Here is a 19,311-nt window from a genome sequence, read left to right as displayed (position 1 = left end):
TTTTGGCCAATGCTCTTTTGAGCAGCATGTGTGTGACCCAGCATCTATGACTTGAACCCATACTATGTATGTGACTGCTGCTTCCCACAGCTTTTGAAATTAGGCCAGCTACACAGGGGCTGACTATTATGATGCTTACTTTCCTTGTGCAGCAAAGCTATGGAATTCTCTTCTGTAATTTGTTTTACCTTATGCCTATAATCTTTTTTCTTTTAAGAATTAGGTTTATGAAAACCTGAGGTGTTCCTATTAATCCTTCCTGCATTTTTCCTTTTTAAGCTTATTTTCATACCTTTCATCCAAGATGGTCATAATTAGGACATATTTTTACCTAAGCCATGTCACCAAAAAAAGAAAGGGTCTGGCTTAAAGTATGCCGGTGGAAAGGGGCCTGAGAAGTAAGTCAGGTGTTGCCTGTAAATACTGCAAAAGTTGGTGCCTGAATTTGGGAAAGTGTGTGGAAGAGGGAAGGTGAGGCTGTGCTGATGTGGTCTGGATGCACAGAAAGGAGAAGAGAAAAACTTACCACAAGGGAGTATGGGAGAAAGCAAAATCAAGGAGATGGAAAGATGGGGTGAAAGAGGCTTCAAATAATCACAGCCTGAAAGAGAGGCAAAGGGATAGAAAAAATGGAACAATGTGGTAAAGGGGAAAATGTGCTGTCAGTGGGCTGAACCAGGGTATGTAAACTGGACAGGAAATCACAGAAAGGTCAGAGGGGTTGGGCTTTCTTGATTGTTGGCTCTGGTTTCAGATTGGATATGAGCTAGGAAGGCTGTTGTTTCATCTGTTCCTGATGCTAATTCACAGAGGCAGAAAACACTGAACAATGAAAAAAAACATAATTTTAATTCAAGAGCTGTCCTGTTAGTATGGTAAAAGCTAAAGCATTATCATCCTGCATTTAACTAGAAAGCTCTTGTATACGGAATATCCAGAAACTCTCTATAATAATATTTACTGCAAAAGCAGGGGCCTATACAAATTTATCTAGCAAGTTATAGCTTGCTCTGGAGGCTTTTTTGAAAAGCTGCTGCTGAATTATTAGCAGTAAAACTGCTGCTATAAAAAAAATCTAGCAAAGCCTTAATCAAAGAAGCTTGACATCATACAACATGGATTGTTCAAATTGAAAAGGAATGAAGGTGCACCAGTTTCAGGTCGAATGTTGATTAATCTGAAGTTTAATTTTTCTTTCTTTTACATGTATTCACCATTTCCCATGTATGCAAGGTAACATCAGGAACATACGACTCAACCTAGAAGGAAAAAGTCCTCCCTAGGCTCCTTCCTTTGCTCCTTCTCCTGGAAAGTAAAGAAGGAGGGAAGGATTTCCAGCCCCCTACTCCCATCCCACAGATACGTTTTATTTCTCTCATTTTTTGTTAGTCAAAACTAATACTGCTAAGTATACTTATGGAAAATATGATGTCAAATACTCATCCACTAAAATACCTAATGGAAACACTTTTGTAAGTGGCATATTCTCACATACGGTACTGTGTCGATCCAGCAGATGCCAGATAAAATGGTTCTTCTTATACATGGTTTTAATAGACTATTTTCTGAGTGTCTGAGGGGAAAATTCTTACTCTTCACAAGAAAACTTATTAAAGGCCATCTGAAGATATTGAAAAAATATTTCATAATCTATTCATTTATCTATTACCAACAACTCGGCTCCTAATTCCATACAATAGAGCAGAGGTGCATACAACCTCAAAGTCTGCTCAAAAAATTCATCAACCTATGCACAATGAGTTACTGAAATAATTACATGAAATACCTTTAATTTTCCCCTTTTGGTTGCCTTCTGCGACGCGCGGGGAATATGTGGGAGGTGTTCTTTCTCCCCCGTCCCCAGGGATAATATATATATGTATTATACATATATATGTATGTATATATATATATATCCCTGGGGATAGGGGATTAAGAATACTTCCCACGTATTCCCTGCGTGTCGTAGAAGGCGACTAAAAGGGGTGGGAGCGGGGGGCTGGAAATCCTCCCCTCTCGTTTTTTTTTTAATTTTCCAAAAGACGGAACAGAGAAGGGGGCCAGGTGAGGATATTCCCTCAAAGGCCCAGTCCTCTGTTCTTAATGCTACCTCACTAACGCGGGAAATGGCGAATAGTTTAAAAGAAAAAAAAAGATATATATATATATATATATATATATATATATATATATATATATATATATATATATATTGTCCCTGGGGATGGGGGATTAAGAGTGCTTTCCACGTGTTCCCTGCGTGTCGTGGAAGGCGACTAAAAGGGGAGGGAGCGGGGGGCTGGAAATCCTCCCCTCTCTTTTTTTTTTTTTTTAATTTTCCAAAAGAAGGAACAGAGGGGGCCAGGTGAGGATATTCCAAAAAAGGCCCAGTCCTCTGTTCTTAACGCTACCTCGCTAACGCGGGAAATGGCGAATAGTTTGGAAAAAAAAAAAAAAAAAACCTTTAATTCTACAAATTTCAATGACTTCATTTATACATGTTTTCTAAGGTTTACCTCATCTAACTTCATCTATATCATCAAACATCTTGATCAGCCTGTCACCTGTCATACATACTAAATAAACACCATCATTAAAGAATTTCTTCCATGCACATATCTTACTGATTTATTCGCACCAAATGTACTTCACAAAACTTCATCATTTATCTATTGTCCCAGTTCTAATCATCCTTCATAAACCTTTACTCCTGCTCTTATTCTTTATCCATCTTGCCCTATATAAAGTTGGATGTCACACCAACACTAGACTGAAGCTACACACAATATACAGAGTAAATACATCTAGACAAAGGTAGATTAATTGTCAACAGACTGAGGGCAGTGCTGAGGAAAAAATATGAGGGTATAAAGTGAAAGATTGTAAAGACAACTTCTAACTGGTTAGTTTTGAACTTTTCTGAGGATTGATTTTCAAATTTTGCTGGTAACTTTAGTTCCACAAGTTCATGTTTAACAGGTCAAGGCTCCCAGTCCATCTAAGAGGCTTTATCAATCTTTCCAGCTGATGGTCTAATGCAGAGAAAGAAGAAAAAAAATTGTTCATACTAAAGTTCTTATGTATATATCACAATTCTGAAACAGCTTAAAGAATAAACATAACTACTTAATCCATGGATGGTGATGTGATGACCCTTCAGCATCCTGAATAATACCCAAGACTTGGACTATGAATGATGGTACAATTTATTCAGATTAATGCAAAAAAAAAAAAAAAAGCTTGCAAAGTACTATAAACACCTAAAAGTCCATAACAGTGGACAAGCAGAAACACATCAAGAGACTATTACCTGATTGCTGAGTGAATGGACCATACTATTGATGTTGTCGAGGGAGCGCACACATTGGGTCACACCTTCGTGCACTTCTTCATTACCCCACACACTCACGCCTAGGGCGCCTCTGAGAAGTGAAAAAAAGTAAAATGCATCAAGGAACATTAGGATATGGGGAAGTGATCTGGAATGGTGTGTATATAAAGTCTACATTGAAAGCTAAAACGGGTAATGTATACGGTTGAATTCCAAGCAAGTTGGAATGTAGAATAATGCAGAATGATGAAGTGATACATGACAAATACAGAATGAGAAAGGTAGAAAAGAGGTCAGAGGTATCAGCATTAAGAACTAAGTAAATCAATGAATCCCTTAGAGGAATGGTGAAGGGTCCAACCAAGCTAGTGTGTAACACAGGTGGGCAGGTAGGACTGAGTTCAAAAAGGACTGAATTCCTCAAACTTGGTCCATTACGAGGACCAGGAAAGTAGGTCCTTTTCCCAGTTAGGACCAAAATTGGGACTGAGGGTCTATTTTGAATTAATTCTGGACAGTCTGACATTCTTTGATCCTTATCATTCTTCATTTTTTGTCTCTTTTTAGGTTTTCACTACAATAAACTTACTTTAAGCATAACAAACCCAACTCAATACAGCTCCTTTTCATACAATGCCTTTCTGAATGATTTTGGTGTGACTAAAGATTATTTGGAGAAAGATGATGTCTTGTTTCATCAAGAAGACTCACAAAGACACTGAAATCGAACATGATTCAGTGTCTGAAGGCGAAATGAGAATTTAGTGTTGTCAGTGCTTCAACCTCAAGTCAAGCCTCTGGAGCTCCTAGCAGGAAAAAACTGAACCTGGTAACCCTTGGCCACACCAGGACAAATATTCTGAATACATGAGCCCCAAGGGTAAGCAGAACCTGGAATACAAGGGCTTGCTCTGTCTGTTGAACAAGAACTTACTCTAGAAGAGCAACAAAGAGCTAAAACTACCTCAAACGACATGTCTCCAGATGCCACGCTCACGTCCAAGACCATTTCAGCCATTGCATCAAGGATGAGGTGGTGATCCAGGAAAGGAAGAAATGGCAAAGTGACTGCCTGAAGTGCCTCAGCAACAAAGAGGTAGAGGCTCATGGTTCAGTCGAATATACAGGAGACCATGACTGGGCCTTCAAGAGTCATCATGGCTCTCTTTGAAGAAAAGGTTAGTAAATGCATTTAACATTCTTTCAACTTTGTCTAAAAGTCCTTATGTTGGTTAGTTATGGAGACGTAACGAATTTGTATTTCTTTTTATTTAGATAATCACTTTCTTTGTTGATAACATGTTGCCACTCGACGTCGACGTCGTGGAAGGCCTTTATCGACACCTGTGTTCCTGGTCAAGATGTAATGTCTAGGGGGATGGTTAACAGGAATATTGAAGACAGGAATGTTTGCTTTGGCTATTTAACCCTCGCAAGAATGGAGATTCAAAGTCACATTGGCCATGTGGATATAAGCCTTTGCCAATGCACGTTCTAGTTACTGATTATAATGTATGTTTCGAGTGACAAATAAACATTCATAGGAAAACATTTGTACGGGTTGTACCTCTTTAATCCAGCAACAATGGGACCTGGTCATTACCGGACAACAGAAATGCCAGAAAACACAAATTGACCCCTTTAAAGGCCCTTGGGTGAACACTCTTACCATTTACCATCAGCTTACTTTTATGTGTTCCTGCAGCGTTGCTGCAGCCAAGCACTGTCACTCTATCTTTGGAATCCTCATATAATGCCAATACATGGCAGATTCATCTGCACTATACAATTGTTCTGGGGCTCTAAGAATTTAACAGGACTATTAATTTGCTCGGCTGCAGTGTAAAAATAAATTGGCACCTAAGCACTACTAAAAGAACTGCCATGGTGGCAGATCCTCAAACTAATGATGGGAGATTCAAAACGTGCCAGACCACAGAGTGCCAGATTGGAGAGCCACAACCTGTGTTACTTATGATATCTTTTAATGAACTTTTTAAGGTTTGACGAGAAGAAGCAGTGCCTGAGGGATGTCCTCAACTTTGTATAGTGGCTGTCTACTATGACAGATGTTTGGACATGTGCCCACCCACATGTATGCTTGAATTCTAATCAAATTACTTTTACTTCCCTTCAAAAAGAACACTAATAAACAGTGCTATTCTAACTAATTCATCACAACATTCTCAAAATATAAATGAAAATTGCATATAGGCAGAATACATTTCAATTGAATCAATTCAAAGTATTCCATGACCCATTTCATTTCAGGTCATTCGTGGGAATGACTAGACACTGGAATGACCAGGAAACCCTCCTCAGGCAGAAGTCAGTCTTAGATGACTCACCACTGGTGGACAACATAGCACCTTCCACGTCCTTGTGTACACACAAAGGTACTGCAAGGTCCACTTCTACTTCGCCATCAAGTCTAAGGCCTGCAGGGCTGCTACTGACACTGGCAGCAAGTTTGTCAAGGTACTTAGGCTGAATTTTTTTCTTAAATTTCATTATTTGCATTCCTTGACTTTTTTAATTATCTATATTTTTCAATGAACAAAAAAAAAGTGTGTTAAATGTGTTTCATTTTGCAATGTCTTTGGCAAAGTGGATGAGGAACTGCCTGAGGAAGTCCAAGAAGAAGAGGAAGGTGCTGGTCGGCAGACCGATGATTATTGATTATTCCTTGATTTCTTTCACTGTCTAAAAGTCGTGTAAAGTATCTTATTTTCACTCAAACATACCAATTAACTGAACATTATTCTCAGCTGGTTCCACGGAGGATTCTCAACACGTCCTGCCGAAGAGATACTGATAATCAGTTCCAACAGGGCAATAGTAAGGGTCGACCAACAGGAGGGGCCAAGTGTCAACAGTTGGGGCTATATGCCAGCATAGGCCTAAGGAGAATCTACACAGTGTGTGGACGGAAACAGTGAGCTGTACTAATGCACGTACATGACCTGGGGAACGTTGGCCGTCGCTTAGCGAAGACTGCCGCACGCTCGGATCCCCGTGCACATACAGACCAAATAACAGGAGGGACATGTGTAACCAAATGATGCTCACTGAAGTGAACTTTTACCATCAGTGACTAAACAGAGCCGCTGGTCAGTATCATGGTGTGTGGCAGGAATTACAGTGTATTGCTTGTTTTGAAGTGTTTACGTTCATTAACTAAATTTCCCTTACACTTGTGAATTAGAGTGTTTTACCTATTAGCAGCAGATGTGTTAGGATGCGTGACATATTTCTATGGCTGTTATTAGAATTAGATATTGAAGGTGAGAATATTCGCGGCCTTTCCATATCCTACAGGAAAGTAAGTGCTCAAAAAATGCTTGGTAGATCCATTGTCTTAGTTGGGTCATTGATGTTCTCATTAAGAGGTTTACTTAAACCATGGCTTATGGGCCAACATGGTAATCTTGATTGATCATCACCACTATCAACTAACGGTGAGTTATACATATATACTATATATATTATTTATTATACTTTGTCGCTATCTCCCGCGTCAGCGAGGTAGCGCAAGGAAACAGACGAAAGAATGGCCCAACCCACCCCCATACACATATATATACATACACGTCCACACAAAGGGTGAAAGGAGGGCAAGAAATAGAGTGAATTGGAGTCATGTGGTATACCGGGGTTGACGTGCTGTCAGTGGATTGAATCAAGGCATGTGAAGCGTCTGGGGTAAACCATGGAAAGCTGTGTACGTATGTATATTTGCGTGTGTGGACGTGTGTATGTACATGTGTATGGGGGGGGGGGGGTTGGGCCATTTCTTTCGTCTGTTTCCTTGCGCTACCTCGCAAACGCGGGAGACAGCGACAAAGTATAAAAAAAAAAAAAAAAAAAAAAAAAAACGTCCACACATGCAAATATACATACCTATACATTTCAACGTATACATATATATACATACACAGACATATATATATATATATATATATATATATATATATATATATATATATATATATATATATATATATATATATATACTTACACAGACATATACATATATACACATGTACATAATTCACAGTCTGCCTTCATTTATTCCCGTCGCCACCCACACATGAAATGACAACCTCCTCCCCCGGCATGCGTGTGAGGTAGCGCTAGGAAAAAACAAAAGTCCACATTCATTTACACACAGTCTCTAGCTGTCATGTATAATGCACCGAAACCACAGCTCCCTTTCCACATCCAGGCCCCACAAAACCTTCCATGGTTTACCCTAGACGCTTCATATGCCCTGTTTCAATCCACTGACAACACGTCGACCCCGGTATACCACATCGTTCCAATTCACTCTATTCCTTGCACACCTTTCACCCCTCTGCATGTTCAGGCCCCGATCGCTCAAAATCTTTTTCACTCCATCTTTCCACCTCCAATTTGGTCTCCCACTTCTCCACGTTCCCTCCACCTCTGACACATATATCCTCTTTGTCAATATTTCCTCTCTCATTCTCTCCATGTGACCAAACCATTTTAAAACACCCTCTTCTGCTCTTTCAACCACACTCTTTTTATTACCACACATCTCTCTTACCATTTCATTACATACCGATCAAACCACCTCACACCACGTACTGTCCTCAAACATCTCATATCCAACACATCCACCCTCCTCCGCACAACTCTATCCATAGCCCACGCCTCGCAACCATATAACATTTTTGGAACCACTATTCCTTCAAACATACCCAATTTTGCTTTCCGAGATAATGTTCTCGCCTTCCACACATTTTTCAACGCCTCCAGAACTTTCGCCCCCTCCCCCACCCTGTGACTCACTTCCACTTCCATGGGTCCATCAGCTGCCAAATCCACTCCCAGATAACAAAAAACTTCACTTCCTCCAGTTTTTCTCCATTCAAACTTACCTCCTAATTGACTTGTCCCTCAACCCTACTGTACCTAATAACCTTACTCTTATTCACATTTACTCTCAGCTTTCTCCTTTCACACACTTTACCAAACTCAGTCACCAGCTTCTGCAGTTTCTCACCCGAATCAGCTACCAGAGCTGTATCATCAGCGAACAACAACTAACTTCCCAAGCTCTTTCATCCGCAACAGACTGCATTCTTGCCCCTCTCTCCAAAACTCTTGCATTCACCACCCTAACAACCCCATCCATAAACAAATTAAACAACCATGGAGACATCACGCACCCCTGCCGCAAACCTACATTCACCGAGAACCAATCACTTTCCTCTCTTCATACTCGTACACATGCCTTACATCTTCGATAAAAACTTTTCACTGCTTAATACCTTCCACAGAGCATCTCTATCAACTCTATCATATGCCTTCTTCAGATCCATAAATGCTACATACAAATTCATTTGTTTTTCTAAGTATTTCTCACATACCTTCTTCAAAGCAAACACCTGATCCACACATCCTCTACCACATCTGAAACCACACTGCTCTTCCCCAATCTGCTGCTCTGTACATGTCTTCACCCTCCCAATCAATACCCTCCCATATAATTTACCAGGAATACTCAACAAACTTATACCTCTGTAATTTGAGCACTCACTCTTATCCCCTTTGCCTTTGTACAATGGCACTATGCAAGCATTCCACCAATCCTCAGGCACCTTACCATGAATCATACATACATTAAATATCCTCACCAACCAGTCAACAACACAGTCACCCCCCTTTTTAATAAATTCCACTGCAATACCATCCAAACCCGCTGCCTTGCCGGCTTTCATCTTCCACAAAGCTTTCACTACCTCTTCTCAGTTCACCAAACCATTTTCCCTAACCCTCTCACTTCGCACACCACCTCGACCAAAACACCTATATCTGCCACTCTATCATCTAATACATTCAACAAACCTTCAAAATACTCACTCCATCTCCTTCTCACACCACCACTACTTGTTATCACCTCCCCATTAGTCCCCTTCACCGATGTTCCCATTTGTTTTCTCGTCTTAAGCACTTTATTTACCTTCTTCCAAAGCATTTTTTTATTCTCTCTAAAATCTAACGTTACTCTCTCACCCCAACTCTCATTTGCCCTCTTTTTCACATCTTGCACCTTTCTTTTGACCTCCTGCCTCTTTCTTTTATACATCTCCCTGTCATTTACACTATTTCCCTACAAAAATCGTCCAAATGCCTCTCTCTTCTCTTTCACTAGCAATCTTACTTCTTCATCCCACCACTCACTACCCTTTCTAATCTGTCCACCTCCCACGCTTCTCATGCCACAAGCATCTTTTGCGCAAGCCATCACTGCTTCCCTAATTACATCCCATTCCTCCCCCACTCCCCTTACGTCCTTTGTTCTCACCTTTTTCTATTCTGCACTCAACCTCTCCTGGTACTTCCTCACATAAGTCTCCTTCCCAAGCTCACTTACTCTCACCACTCTCTTCACCCCAACATTCTTTCTTCTTTTCTGAAAACCTCTACAGATTTCAACTTCGCCTCCTCAAGATAATGATGAGACATCCCTCCAATTGTACCTTTCAGCACACTGATATCCAAATGTCTCTCTTTCACGCGCCTATCAATTAACATTTACTCCAATAACGCTCTCTTGCCATCTCTCCTACTTACATACGTATACATATGCATATCTCTATTTAAACCAGGTATTCCCAATCACCAGTCCTTTTTCAGCACTCAAATCTACAAGCTCTTCACCATTTCCATTTACAACACTGAACATCTCATGTAAACTAATGTAGAAATTGTGATAAGTTTTATGTTGGGCAGACTGGTAAGGATCTTTCTGTTAGACTTAAGCAACATAAATATAGTATAAGAACGGGACAAGAATCAAATGCCTTGTTTAATCACTTCAAAAACTATGATCATTGTACTGACTGGAGTAATGCCATCTCAGTTATTAACTCTAACTCCAGTACCACGAGAAATATCATTGAATCTTCTATTACTAAATACACGATGAATTATAATCTTAAAATTAGAGAAGTTTTTACAAATTGGATAGCTTTATTGTTGACAGATTTGTAAAAAAAAAACTTCTTCTGGTCGACATATACGCTCGTTATGTGTCTTGGACAGTCACCCATTTACCCAGTGGCGTCCTAGCTACGTCTCTTCGTTGTATATCGACTGACTTAAATTTCTTTCTTGTATCTCCCCGATGATGTGATTATTACACGAAAGTGCACTTGGGAACTTATCGTCTTTCATTTCCCCGTGGACTCACGAAAAATGTGTGGAAGGCGAGAACATTATCTCGAAAAGCAAAAATGGGTATGTTTGAAGGAATAGTGGTTCCAACAATGTTGTATGGTTGCGAGACGTGGGCTATGGATAGAGTTGTGCGCAGGAGGATGGATGTGATGGAAATGAGATGTTTGAGGACAATATGTGGTGTGAGGTAGTTTGATCGAGTAAGTAATGAAAGGGTAAGAGAGATGTGTGGTATAAAAAAGAGTGTAGTTGAGAGAGAAGAAGAGGGTGTATTGAAATGGTCTGGTCGCATGAAGAGAATGAGTGAGGAAAGATTGATAAAGAGTATATATGAGTCAGAGGTGGAGGGAACGAGAAGTGGGAGACCAAATTGGAGGTGGAAAGATGGAGTGAAAAAGATTTTGGGCGATCGGGGCCTGAGCACGCAGGAGGGTGAAAGGCGTGCAAGGAATAGAGTGAATTGGAACGATGTGGTATACCGGGGTCAACGTGCTGTCAATGGATTGAACTAGGGCATGTGAAGCGTCTGGGGTAAACTATGGAAAGTTTTGTGGGGCCTGGATGTGGAAAGGGAGCTGTGGTTTCGGTGCATTATACATGACAGCTAGAGACTGAGTGTGAACGGATGTGGCCTTTATTGTCTTTTCCTAGTGCTACCTCGCGCGCATGCGGGGGGGGGGGTTGTTATTTCATGTGTGGAGGGGTGGCGACAGTATGCATTATGTACATGTGTCTGTGTATGTATATATATGTATATGTTGAAATGTATAGGTATGTATATGTGTGTGTGTGGACATGTATGTATATACATGTGTATGTGGGTGGGCTGGGCCATTCTTTCGTCTGTTTCCTTGCGCTTCTTCGCTAACGCGGGAGACAGCGACAAAGTAAAATAAATAAATAAGATAATATATATATATATATATATATATATATATATATATATATATATATATATATATATATATATATATATATATATATATATATAAGTAAATTCTCGATTAATATGGGTAAAACTGAAAGTTGATGGAGAGAGAGATGGGTGATTATTGGTGCATATGCACCTGGGCATGAGAAGAAAGATCATGAGAGGCAAGTGTTTTGGAAGCAGCTGAATGAGTGTGTTAGTGGTTTTGATGCACGAGACCGGGTTATAGTGATGGGTGATTTGAATGCAAAGGTGAGTAATGTAGCAGTTGAGGGAATAATTGGTATACATGGGGTGTTCAGTGTTGTAAATGGAAATGGTGAAGAGCTTGTAGAGTTACGTGCTGAAAAAGGACTGGTGATTGGGAATACCTGGTTTAAAAAGCGAGATATACATAAGTATACTTATGTAAGTAGGAGAGATGGCCAGAGAGCGTTATTGGATTACGTGTTAATTGACAGGCGCGCGAAAGAGAGACTTTTGGATGTTAATGTGCTGAGAGGTGCAACTGGAGGGATGTCTGATCATTATCTTGTGGAGGCTAAGGTGAAGATTTGTATGGGTTTTCAGAAAATAGGAGTGAATGTTGGGGTGAAGAGGGTGGTGAGAGTAAGTGAGCTTGGGAAGGAGACTTGTGTGAGGAAGTACCAGGAGAGACTGAGTACAGAATGGAAAAAAATGAGAACAATGGAAGTAAGGGGAGTGGGAGAGGAATGGGATGTATTTAGGGAATCAGTGATGGATAGCGCAAAAGATGCTTGTGGCATGAGAAGCGTGGGAGGTGGGTTGATTAGAAAGGGTAGTGAGTGGTGGGATGAAGAAGTAAGATTATTAGTGAAAGAGAAGAGAGAGGCATTTGGACAATTTTTGCAGGGACAAAATGCAATTGAGTGGGAGATGTATAAAAGAAAGAGACAGGAGGTCAAGAGAAAGATGCAAGAGGTGAAAAAGAGGGCAAATGAGAGTTGGGGTGAGAGAGTATCATTAAATTTTAGGGAGAATAAAAAGATGTTCTGGTAGGAGGTAAATAAAGTGCGTAAGACAAGGGAGCAAATGGGAACTTCAGTGAAGGGCGCTAATGGGGAGGTGATAAAAAGTAGTGGTGATGTGAGAAGGAGATGGAGTGAATATTTTGAAGGTTTGTTGAATGTGTTTGATGATAGAGTGGCAGATTATAGGGTGTTTTGGTCGAGGTGGTGTGCAAAGTGAGAGGGTTAGGGAAAATGATTTGGTAATCAGAGAAGAGGTAGTAAAAGCTTTGCGGAAGATGAAAGCCGGCAAGGCAGCAGGTTTGGATGGTATTGCAGTGGAATTTATTAAAAAAGGGGGTGACTGTATTATTGACTGGTTGGTAAGGTTATTTAATGTATGTATGACTCATGGTGAGGTGCCTGAGGATTGGCGGAATGCGTGCATAGTGCTATTGTACAAAGGCAAAGGGGATAAGAGTGAGTGCTCAAATTACAGAGGTATAAGTTTGTTGAGTATTCCTGGTAAATTATATGGGAGGGTATTGATTGAGAGGGTGAAGGCGTGTACAGAGCATCAGACTGGGGAAGAGCAGTGTGGTTTCAGAAGTGGTAAAGGATGTGTTGATCAGGTGTTTGCTTTGAAGAATGTATGTGAGAAATACTTAGAAAAGCAAATGGATTTGTATGTAGCATTTATGGATCTGGAGAAGGCATATGATAGAGTTGATAGAGATGCTCTGTGGAAGGTATTAAGAATATATGGTGTGGGAGGTAAGTTGTTAGAAGCAGTGAAAAGTTTTTATCGAGGATGTAAGGCATGGGTACGTGTAGGAAGAGAGGAAAGTGATTGATTCTCAGTGAATGTAGGTTTGCGGCAGGGGTGTGTGATGTCTCCATGGCTGTTTAATTTGTTTATGGATGGGGTTGTTAGGGAGGTGAATGCAAGAGTTTTGGAAAGAGGGGCAAGTATGAAGTCTGTTGTGGATGAGAGAGCTTGGGAAGTGAGTCAGTTGTTGTTCGCTGATGATACAGCGCTGGTGGTTGATTCATGTGAGAAACTGCAGAAGCTGGTGACTGAGTTTGGTAAAGTGTGTGAAAGAAGAAAGTTAATAGTAAATTGAATAAGAGCAAGGTTATTAGGTACAGTAGGGTTGAGGGTCAAGTCAATTGGGAGGTAAGTTTGAATGAAGAAAAACTGGAGGAAGTAAAGTGTTTTAGATATCTGGGAGTGGATCTGGCAGCGGATGGAACCATGGAAGCGGAAGTGAATCATAGGGTGGGGGAGGGGGCGAAAATCCTGGGAGCCTTGAAGAATGTTTGGAAGTCGAGAACATTATCTCGGAAAGCAAAAATGGGTATGTTTGAAGGAATAGTGGTTCCAACAATGTTGTATGGTTGCGAGGCGTGGACTATGGATAGAGTTGTGCGCAGGAGGGTGGATGTGCTGGAAATGAGATGTTTGAGGACAATGTGTGGTGTGAGGTTGTTTGATCGAGTAAGTAATGTAAGGGTAAGAGAGATGTGTGGAAATAAAAAGAGCGTGGTTGAGAGAGCAGAAGAGGGTGTTTTGAAATGGTTTGGGCACATGGAGAGAATGAGTAAGGAAAGATTGACCAAGAGGATATATGTGTCGGGGGTGGAGGGAACGAGGAGAAGTGGGAGACCAAATTGGAGGTGAAAAGATGGACTGAAAAAGATTTTGAGTGATCGGAGCCTGAACATGCAGGAGGGTGAAAGGCGGGCAAGGAACAGAGTGAATTGGATCGATGTGGTATACCGGGGTTGACATGCTGTCAGTGGATTGAATCAGGGCATGTGCAGCGTCTGGGGTAAACCATGGAAAGTTGTGTGGGGCCTGGATGTGGAAAGGGAGCTGTGGTTTCGGGCATTATTGCATGACAGCTAGAGACTGAGTGTGAACGAATGGGGCCTTTGTTGTCTTTTCCTAGCGCTACCTCGCACACATGAAGGGGGAGGGGGATGGTATTCCATGTGTGGCGAGGTGGCGATGGGAATGAATAAAGGCAGACAGTGTGAATTGTGTGCATGGGTATATATGTATGTGTCTGTGTGTGTATATATACGTGTACATTGAGATGTATAGGTATGTATATTTGCGTGTGTGGACGTGTATGTATATACATGTGTATGGAGGCGGGTTGGGCCATTCTTTCGTCTGTTTCCTTGCGCTACCTCGCAAACGCGGGAGACAGCGACAAAGCAAAAAAAAAAAAAATATATATATATATATATATATATATATATATATATATATATATATATATATATTTTTTTTTTTTTTTTTTTTTTGCTTTGTCACTGTCTCCCGCGTTTGCGAGGTAGCGCAAGGAAACAGACGAAAGAAATGGCCCAACCCACCCCCATACACATGCCTTGATTCAATCCACTGACAGCACGTCAACCCCGGTATACCACATCGCTCCAATTCACTCTATTCTTTGCCCTCCTTTCACCTTCCTGCATGTTCAGGCCCCGATCACACAAAATCTTTTTCACTCCATCTTTCTACCTCCAATTTGGTCTCCCTCTTCTCCTCGTTCCCTCCACCTCCGACACATATATCCTCTTGGTCAATCTTTCCTCACTTATTCTCTCCAAGTGACCAAACCATTTCAAAACACCCTCTTCTGCTCTCTCAACCACGCTCTTTTTATTTCCACACATCTCTCTTACCCTTACGTTACTTACTCGATCAAACCACCTCACACCACACATTGTCCTCAAACATCTCATTTCCAGCACATCCATCCTCCTGCGCACAACTCTATCCATAGTCCACGCCTCGCAACCATACAACATTGTTGGAACCACTATTCCTTCAAACATACCCATTTTTGCTTTCCGAGATAATGTTCTCGACTTCCACACATTCTTCAAGGCTCCCAGAATTTTCGCCCCCTCCCCCACCCTATGATCCACTTCCGCTTCCATGGTTCCATCCGCTGCCAGATCCACTCCCAGATATCTAAAACACTTCACTTCCTCCAGTTTTTCTCCATTCAAACTCACCTCCCAATTGAATTGACCCTCAACCCTACTGTACCTAATAACCTTGCTCTTATTCACATTTACTCTTAACTTTCTTCTTTCACACACTTTACCAAACTCAGTCACCAGCTTCTGCAGTTTCTCACATGAATCAGCCACCAGCGCTGTATCATCAGCGAACAACAACTGACTCACTTCCCAAGCTCTCTCATCCACAACAGACTTCATACTTGCCCCTCTTTCCAAAACTCTTGCATTCACCTCCCTAACAACCCCATCCATAAACAAATTAAACAACCATGGAGACATCACACACCCCTGCCGCAAACCTACATTCACTGAGAACCAATCACTTTCCTCTCTTCCTACACGATGTTCTGGAAGGAGGTAAATAAAGTGCGTAAGACAAGGGAGCAAATGGGAACTTCAGTGAAGGGCGCAAATGGGGAGGTGATAACAAGTAGTGGTGATGTGAGACGGAGATGGAGTGAGTATTTTGAAGGTTTGTTGAATGTGTTTGATGATAGAGTGGCAGATATAGGGTGTTTTGGTCGAGGTGGTGTGCAAAGTGCGAGGGTTAGGGAAAATGAGTTGGTAAACAGAGAAGAGGTAGTAAAAGCTTTGAGGAAGATGAAAGCCGGCAAGGCAGCAGGTTTGGATGGTATTGCAGTGGAATTTATTAAAAAAGGGGGTGACTGTATTGTTGACTGGTTGGTAAGGTTATTTAATGTATGTATGACTCATGGTGAGGTGCCTGAGGATTGGCGGAATGCGTGCATAGTGCCATTGTACAAAGGCAAAGGGGATAAGAGTGAGTGCTCAAATTACAGAGGTATAAGTTTGTTGAGTATTCCTGGTAAATTATATGGGAGGGTATTGATTGAGAGGGTGAAGGCATGTACAGAGCATCAGATTGGGGAAGAGCAGTGTGGTTTCAGAAGTGGTAGAGGATGTGTGGATCAGGTGTTTGCTTTGAAGAATGTATGTGAGAAATACTTAGAAAAGCAAATGGATTTGTATGTAGCATTTATGGATCTGGAGAAGGCATATGATAGAGTTGATAGAGATGCTCTGTGGAAGGTATTAAGAATATATGGTGTGGGAGGAAAGTTGTTAGAAGCAGTGAAAAGTTTTTATCGAGGATGTAAGGCATGTGTACGTGTAGGAAGAGAGGAAAGTGATATATATATATGTATATATATATATATATATATATATATATATATATATATATATATATATATATATATATATATATATATATATTCTTAGAATATTCAATGGTGTGAGATATTCTTCTTAAAACCCTTCAAGTGAAGGTGAAGCTACGGTGGCTATATAGGGAGTCAGAACTTACAGTGTCAGGATGGCGAAGAGGACCAACACCACTTTGAGGCAGGTTATGGAGCCGGGCTTCCGGGGTCGGTTGTCACAGCAGCGCGTCAGGAGGTACAGCAGGAGCGCCAGCAGCGTCAGGAGCAACACGCCCGCAGGAACGGATCCGATGATGCCCAGGCTCTGTAAGCACACACATCCCCACCGAGGCATCAGTGCAAGAAGTTCATCTCCTTGCTCTGCCTTCCAGAAACAAACAAAATCTAATCGTTATTCATAGGATTGATGGTCGAACAAAAGTCCCTGATCTCATTTCCTCGAATTAATCAGCGTTAGAAAAAGGTGCCTCATCTCAGTTCATCTAACTAAACAATATACGAAGGGACAATTCATCCTAATTAAGAAGGACGACTGAACCCATCTAACTATCGTCCTGTTGCTTTGACATCTACCATTTCCAAAGTCTTGGAGTCCATCCTCAACTCCCATATTCTTAAACACCCCGAAACTCACAGTCTTCTCCTCTCTGATCACCAGTCCAAAGTCTTGGAGTCCATCCTCAACTCCCATATTCTTAAACACTTCGAAACTCACAGTCTTCTCCTCTCTGATCACCAGTCCAAAGTCTTGGAGTCCATCCTCAACTCCCATATTCTTAAACACCCCGAAACTCACAGTCTTCTCCTCTCTGATCATCAGTCCAAAGTCTTGGAGTCCATCCTCAACTCCCATATTCTTAAACACTTCGAAACTCACAGTCTTCTCCTCTCTGATCACCAGTCCAAAGTCTTGGAGTCCATCCTCAACTCCCATATTCTTAAACACCCCGAAACTCACAGTCTTCTCCTCTCTGATCATCAGTCCAAAGTCTTGGAGTCCATCCTCAACTCCCATATTCTTAAACACTTCGAAACTCACAGTCTTCTCCTCTCTGATCACCAGTCCAAAGTCTTGGAGTCCATCCTCAACTCCCATATTCTTAAACACCCCGAAACTCACAGTCTTCTCCTCTCTGATCATCAGTCCAAAGTCTTGGAGTCCATCCTCAACTCCCATATTCTTAAACACTTCGAAACTCACAGTCTTCTCCTCTCTGATCACCAGTCCAAAGTCTTGGAGTCCATCCTCAACTCCCATATTCTTAAACACCCCGAAACTCACAGTCTTCTCCTCTCTGATCATCAGTCCAAAGTCTTGGAGTCCATCCTCAACTCCCATATTCTTAAACACTTCGAAACTCACAGTCTTCTCCTCTCTGATCATCAGTCCAAAGTCTTGGAGTCCATCCTCAACTCCCATATTCTTAAACACCCCGAAACTCACAGTCTTCTCCTCTCTGATCATCAGTCCAAAGTCTTGGAGTCCATCCTCAACTCCCATATTCTTAAACACTTCGAAACTCACAGTCTTCTCCTCTCTGATCACCAGTCCAAAGTCTTGGAGTCCATCCTCTACTCCCATATTCTTAAACATCCCGAAACTCACAGTCTTCTCCTCTCTGATCATCAGTCCAAAGTCTTGGAGTCCATCCTCAACTCCCATATTCTTAAACACCCCGAAACTCACAGTCTTCTCTCTGATCACCAGTCCAAAGTCTTGGAGTCCATCCTCTACTCCCATATTCTTAAACACCCCGAAACTCACAGTCTTCTCCTCTCTGATCATCAGTCCAAAGTCTTGGAGTCCATCCTCTACTCCCATATTCTTAAACACTTCGAAACTCACAGTCTTCTCTCTGATCACCAGTCCAAAGTCTTGGAGTCCATCCTCTACTCCCATATTCTTAAACACCCCGAAACTCACAGTCTTCTCCTCTCTGATCATCAGTCCAAAGTCTTGGAGTCCATCCTCAACTCCCATATTCTTAAACACCCCGAAACTCACAGTCTTCTCCTCTCTGATCATCAGTCCAAAGTCTTGGAGTCCATCCTCAACTCCCATATTCTTAAACACCCCGAAACTCACAGTCTTCTCCTCTCTGATCATCAGTCCAAAGTCTTGGAGTCCATCCTCTACTCCCATATTCTTAAACACCCCGAAACTCACAGTCTTCTCCTCTCTGATCATCAGTATGGCTTCTGTAAGGCGAGATCTACTGGTGATATTGTTTATCTTACTAATGTTTGGTCATCATCCCAGAGCGTTTTGGGGAAGTAATGTGTAGTTGCCCTTGACATATCTAAGGCATTTGACAGGGTGTGGCATCGGGGTCTTATTTCTAAGGTCCCCCTCTTTTGGCTTCCCTCTACTTTGCTCCTTCATATCTAGCTTCCTCTCTGGCCGATCTATCTCTTTGGTTGATGGATCAGCCTCCTCTCCCCCTTTTCCCCCACCAACAGCAGTGTCCCTCAAGGTTCTGTCCTGTCCCCTACAATTATTCTCCTTTTTTTTTCAACGATTTCCTCTCTACAAATAATCCAATACACTCATACGCTGACGTCTCTACACTGCACTCATCCACATCCATCAATTCTGCTCCCTTTTCTCTCACTCGATCTGCACCTTGTCTTGACATAACTTCCTCA

The 19,311-nt window shown here is 41.6% G+C and overlaps 1 protein-coding gene across 4 annotated transcripts in view; it reads right to left on the bottom strand.

Annotated features, from left to right (window-relative positions):
• The window catches only part of tty (tweety), a 545,142-nt gene that overhangs the window by 185,298 nt on the left and 340,533 nt on the right, over positions 1 to 19,311 (bottom strand). For 3 of the 4 annotated variants that reach the window (XM_071695811.1, XM_071695809.1, XM_071695810.1), the window contains exons 3-4: positions 16,809 to 16,969; positions 3,311 to 3,422 (exon numbers count right to left, since the gene is read on the bottom strand). In XM_071695811.1, the coding sequence (XP_071551912.1) occupies positions 3,311 to 3,422; positions 16,809 to 16,969 (273 nt within the window). Of the gene's footprint in view, positions 1 to 3,310; positions 3,423 to 6,075; positions 6,617 to 16,808; positions 16,970 to 19,311 lie in introns of those variants that run through there. The other variant, XM_071695812.1, reaches the window with a different exon arrangement.

This window comes from Panulirus ornatus, chromosome 58, assembly GCF_036320965.1.
Source record: "Panulirus ornatus isolate Po-2019 chromosome 58, ASM3632096v1, whole genome shotgun sequence".
Lineage (NCBI taxonomy): Eukaryota > Metazoa > Arthropoda > Malacostraca > Decapoda > Palinuridae > Panulirus > Panulirus ornatus.
Note: the sequence above shows the minus strand (reverse complement) of the source record. Positions and strands in the feature narration are given on the sequence as shown.